General features: G+C 38.9%; 1 protein-coding gene across 1 annotated transcript in view; it reads right to left on the bottom strand.

The window, feature by feature from the left end:
* Positions 1-1,136: 1,136 nt before the first annotated feature.
* Positions 1,137-6,000, bottom strand: part of ACAD11 (acyl-CoA dehydrogenase family member 11) — a 119,473-nt gene continuing 114,609 nt past the window's right edge. The window contains exons 19-20 of the mRNA XM_027545974.1: positions 4,339-4,448; positions 1,137-3,214 (exon numbers count right to left, since the gene is read on the bottom strand). Of these exons, the coding sequence (XP_027401775.1) occupies positions 3,100-3,214; positions 4,339-4,448 (225 nt within the window). The 3' untranslated portion in view covers positions 1,137-3,099. The remainder of the gene's footprint in view (positions 3,215-4,338; positions 4,449-6,000) is intronic.

Raw genomic sequence — 6,000 nt, 5'->3', positions numbered from 1 at the left:
TTCAGGTATGGATGTGAGTTGGACCACAAAGAAGTCTGAGCATTGAAGAACTGATGCTTCTGAACTGTGGTGCCTGAGAAGACTCTTGAGAGCCCCTTGCACGGCAAGATCGAACCAGTCCATCCTAAATGAAATCAACCCTGAATATTCATTGGAAGGACTGATACTGAAGCTGAAATTCCAATATTTTGGCCACTTGATGGGAAGGCCGTCTCACTGGAAAGGACCCTGATGCTGGGAAAGATTGAAGGCCGGAGAAGGGGACGGCAGAGGATGAAATGGTTGGTTGACGTCACTGACTCAATGGACATGAGTTAAGCAAACTCCAGAGACAGTGAAGGACAGGGAAGCCTAGTGTGCTGCAGTCCATGAGGTTGCATAGAGTCGTACAAGACTGAGCAACTGAACAAAACAGGCCTATGAGATGCAAGTAGACCAGAGTTGTGGGAAGAGCTGGGGAGACATGGACCTGGGGGAAGCCTTATAAACAGGCTTATGAGAAAAGCTCCTCCATGATTACCTGAACTTTCTCTTGTGTGTTCTTAAAGGTTAAACCATCAACTCCTGGAGATCCTTACCTGGCTACTCCCTGGACAAGCCACGCCTTCTGTGGCCGCTTTTGTGTAAAGCCTTATGGTGACTTCCAGTTGGGCAGACACTGCCCCTCCTTCCCTGCTGCTGCCCACTAACTGGTGAGCTCTCCCTTTCTTCCTATGTGAGGTTACCTGAAGGGCGACTTCTCATTTTAAACCTGTGAGGGCTCAAATGACTGGCAAACGTGGCTGACTGTCCGGGGTGGACTGCTCAGAGTGACTTGCAGTGACAGCCTGAGGAGACCCTGGAAGTGGACCCGTCACTCCCATGTTTAGTCGGTCATTCACTCACTGTGATTAAGGGAAGGGGCCCTTGATCTTACTTTAGTCTTTGTTGACTGGAATTTTTTCTTTCAACAATCTTTACTATGGTTTTTAATATGATTTTATCTGAATAAATTAAAGGTAGGTGAGAGAGGTGATATGGATCGCATGGGGAGAGGACAGCTGCGTATATGACAGACAGATAGAAACAGATCATTTGAAATAAGTCCACCACCAATTCAGCCAGTTTTTCTCAAGGAGGAAAAAAGTATCACAAAATTACAATTACCAGATACAACTTTTAATTCTAATTGGTCAGAAACAATCTTGATTTCTTCTAAGTTGCAATTTTTAAAACTGGTAATAAGATTGAATAGCTTGGGTTATAAGATTTTATCCACCTAAAAAAGGATGCCTTATAGAAGGCTTTATTGTTGTTCACAAGTATCAGAGTATTTTTATACAGCTTCAGTGATTATCACACAAGCCCTCAATAGATAAGGGTCCTCTAAGTTTAAAAGTTAATCCCAGCATACAGAAGGAAATACAAGATACCACAAGGTTAAGGCTCGAAGGCAAATGTTTACAAAGCCCACATGATACACAAGACTCAGAACCCAGGTCTTTGTCAAATGCTGGGTACCCACCCCCACTCCAGGAAAACATTTAAATAATGATTACAATAATTTATGCACATCAATCGGAGAAGGCAATGGCACCCCACTCCAGTACTCTTGCCTGGAAAATCCTATGGACAGAGGAGCCTGGTACGCTGTAGTCCATGGGGTCGCTAAGAGTCGGACACGACTGAGCGACTTCCCTTTCACTCTTCACTTTCATGCACTGGAGAAGGAAATGGCAACCCACTCCAGTGTTCTTGCCTGGAGAATCCCAGGGACAGGGGAGCCTGGTGGGCTTCCGTCTATGGGGTCACACAGAGTCGGACATGACTGAAGCGACTTAGCAGTAGCAGCAGCATGCACATCAATAAATTCATGTACAGTTTTAAAGCTTTTTGAATTCAAAATACTTTCATTTGAAAATTTTAAAAATTTGTCAGTAACTATTCTAATGGCATCCATAGAAACTAAAAATGTAACAAGAAACAGGTAAAATTAATTTAAATATATTTTACTTAATTCAATATATCAAAAATATTAAAATTTCAACAAGTAATCAATATTTAAAATGTATTAATGAAACATTTATTTTTTTGTACTAAGTTTTCAAAATCTGGTGTATATTTTGTACTTTCTTAATTTGGGTGCTAAATTTTCATTCAAAATACTTGGATTTAGACTTAAAAAAATTTACATTTGCCAAAGACAATTCACATGTCCAAGTTATTCTAAGCATACTTAAAAGTTTTCCAGTAACTGAGTTGAGAATCTAAATTAATTAAAATTTTTAAAAATCAGAAATTCAGTTCCTAAGTTATGCTGACCACATAATTCAGGTGCTCAAGATTTACAAGTGGTCCAGGGCTGTAGTTCTGGCAGCACGGATTTAACATGCCACAAGAATGTTGGCTTAGGGTATTGCTTTTAACAAAACATTGTTCAGAGCAGATTGTTTTTAATCTCCTCTCAAAACTTATAACTTTCTTGTAGGTTAAAACATCCATTGTTCACATCAACATTTTATACATAATTAAAATTTTTCTTAATTTTATTTTCTTATAAGATGCATGTCTTCTAGTAAACTTTAAACCATAATCAGATTTTATGGATAAATGCTCCTGCTGAATTATGAAGAGCCTTATAACAATATAAACTCTAAAATGACCCAGTCATGCCTCATTCAATGCAAACAATACCATACAGTGTTAAACCAACCCCTAAAACCAATGACCAAAAGGAGATCCCACTATATTTTTACAAAGTAGTGATTAAATATTTATTTAATATTTATTTAAATGGAACAATTCCTGAAAGTAAAAAAGTAAAAATATTTTTATGCTTATGATTTAGTTCTCCAATCTACTTCATGATTTCTTTACAAGTAGTGTGTTTAAAAACTAAATGCTATATACGTTTAGGTGTTTGAATGACAACAGCTATAAAATTTCCTTTTTTACTTAAACCCTTGAGATTATAAAATTTCAAGTGTGATCCTTGAAATGATAAAAGTCATTGATTAAAACAGATGCTCAAATTTTTACCAAAGTGAGTAATTAATCCTGTGCTCAAGCTGTTACAAAAGTGGAAAAATATTATGTATCAAGGTGAGGTGGTGTCACCTCCTATATCTTGGCCCTCAGGCTTTGGGCTTGGTCCCTCAGCTCCATTTTTGCAACTGCTGAAAGGTGGACTTCGTCAGGCCCATCTGCTATGCGCAAAGTCCGCGTTAGGGCATACCTGCAAAAACATAAAGAACAGAGTGGCAGGACTTATCATAGAGAAACCTGATGCCTCAACAGTCACTCCGACTCTAAGCCAAGATTATTAGTGTTTGAAATCTCACCAAGGCAGTGATAAGAAAAATTGCACAGGGAAAATCAAGAAAAGTAAGCCCAAGGGCTTGTGAAATGTCATTGTAAAGTCCTCACTTTGGGAGTGGAGTCTTAAATGGCATGGTGCAGTGGGCTTAATCTCATTCTTGGATGGCTGTAAGGTACTAGAAGTTGCTAGGAGACATCTTGGGTAACACAGGCCATGAAGAATATATAACTTTTATATAATATAGATATATAGTACTATATATTCAGTTCTTTCGTATTAAAAATTGATGGGGGAAAACTGGCGGGGCACCAGATTCTTATCCAGTGTGACAGAGAAGGTGATATCACGTCCGGTGCTGAATGTATCTTCTTGATCTCAGCACTCACCATGTGGACATGATGTGTTGGCTGGCAGGAATGGCTGCAGTCTGGCCACAGCTATGGGTGTGGGTGGTAAAGCGTCCTAAGTGCCTACCTAAGCCTGGCTCTGGGCCCCGTTTTGACCAGCTCTGCCCCTGTCCTCCTTCCTGTTCCAGGGTGAACCCTCATGAGTTATTTACATCCAGGAACCCTCAGTGCATCCTCTCGGGGTAAAAGTGAACACAACTGAGGGAAATGACAATTGTAATTATAAAACTATTTATGGATACAGATATCTATTGTAAAGTACCTATATTACCTCAGTTAGCTTTCAATTATGCTTTAAAGTAAGTTAGTTATTTTTATTTTCTTTGTAAACAGTATCAAAGCATCTGCAGATATTTAACCCTAACACCATTAAATGTAGATGGTGATTAGATGACATGTTAGTCAGAGGGTCCCAGGTGGGGCTAATGGTAAAGAAACTGCCTGCCAATACAGCAGACATAAGACAAGTGGGTTGGATCCCTGGGTTGGGAAGATCCCCTGGAGGAGGGCATGGCAACCCACCCTGGTATTCTTGCCTGGAGAATCTCATGGACAGAGGAGCCTGGCGGGCTACCACCCATAGGGTTGCAAAGAGTCAGACATGACTGAAACTACTTAGCACACAGCACTCACATGTGAGCCAGAGGGTAATCCTGGGAAATACCCGCACCTCCACACACTTGGATGGCCCGGTCAATAATTTTGCAGACGGCACGGGGGGCAGCCACTTTAATCATTGCAATCTACATAAACAAGATGTAAGAAGAATGTTATTTTCTTAGACAATATGTGTGACAGAATTTTATCTAATCTGTATGTTCTTTGTGAAAAGAAACAAGAGAACTTTTCCACACTCACTCACCACTGAAACAGGATCTTTGATGAAAGCCAAAAAGATCTGCTAATGCAGCCATTAGGCCATATTTCAGTCAACATAGACCTTCTGGAAAGAACTATCTCATCCAAATTACATTCTATTAATTTATTTATAACTTGCCTCGCCTTGTTTGCCAAAGGATTTCAGGCAGCTGATAAATGATACTCATCATGTTAGGGATCATAAAGAGGTAAAGAGTCTTCACTAATCATTTTCCCTTAGCAGTGTCATTGATTTTTTTAAAAAATTGATTTATTTTTATTGAAGGATAATTGCTTTACAGAATTTTGCTGTTTTATGCAAACCTCAACATGAATCAGCCTTAGGTATACATATATCCCCTCCCTTTTGAACTTCCCTCCCTTCTCCCTCCCCATCCCACCTCTCTAGGTTGATACAGAGCCCCTGTGTGAGTTTCCTGAGCCATACAGCAAATTCCCATTGGATATCTATTTTACATATGATACTGTAAGTTTCCATGTTACTCTCTCCATACATCTCACCCTCTCCTCCCCTGTTCCCATGTCCATAAGTCTATTCTCTGTCTGTTTCTCTATTGTTGCCCTGTAAATAAATTCTTCAGTACTATTTTTCTAGATTCTGTATATATATATTAGAATATGGTATTTATCTTTATCTTTCTGATACACTTCACTCTGTTTAATAGGTTCTAGGTTCATCTATCTCATCAGAACTGACTCAAATGTGTTGCTTTCTATGGCTGAGTAATACTCCATTGTGTGTATGTACCACAACTCCTTTATCCATTCATCTGTTGATGTACATCTAGGTTGCTTCCATGTTCTTGATATTGTAAATAGTGCTGTTTTTATTGTAAATAGTGCCATACACAAAGATAAATTCAAAATGGATTAAAGACCTAAATGTAAGACCAGAAACTATAAAACTCTTAGAGGAAAACATAGCCACAACACTTGATGACATAAATCAAAGCAAGATCCTCTGTGACCCACCTCCTAGAATAACGGAAATAAAAACAAAAGTAAACAAGTGGGACCTAATTAAACTTAAAAGCTTTTGCACAGCAAAGCAAACTATAAGCAAGGTGAAAAGACAACCCTCAGAATGGGACAAAACAATAGCAAATGAAACAATGGACAAGGGATAAATTTCCAAAATATATAAGTAGATCATACAATGCAACACCAGAAAAACAAACAACCCAATCCAAAAATGGGGAAAAGACCTAAACAGACATTTCTCCAAAGAAGACATACAGATGGCTAACAAACACATGAAAAGATGCTCAACATCGCTCATTATTAGAAAAATGCAAATCAAAACTACAATGAGATATCACTTCACACTGGTCAGAATGGTCATCATCAAAAAGTCTACAAACAATAAATGCTGGAGAGAGTGTGGAGAAAAGGGAACACTTGCACTGTTGGTGAGAA

This window comes from Bos indicus x Bos taurus, chromosome 1 (assembly GCF_003369695.1).
Source record: "Bos indicus x Bos taurus breed Angus x Brahman F1 hybrid chromosome 1, Bos_hybrid_MaternalHap_v2.0, whole genome shotgun sequence".
NCBI lineage: Eukaryota > Metazoa > Chordata > Mammalia > Artiodactyla > Bovidae > Bos > Bos indicus x Bos taurus.
Note: the sequence above shows the minus strand (reverse complement) of the source record. Positions and strands in the feature narration are given on the sequence as shown.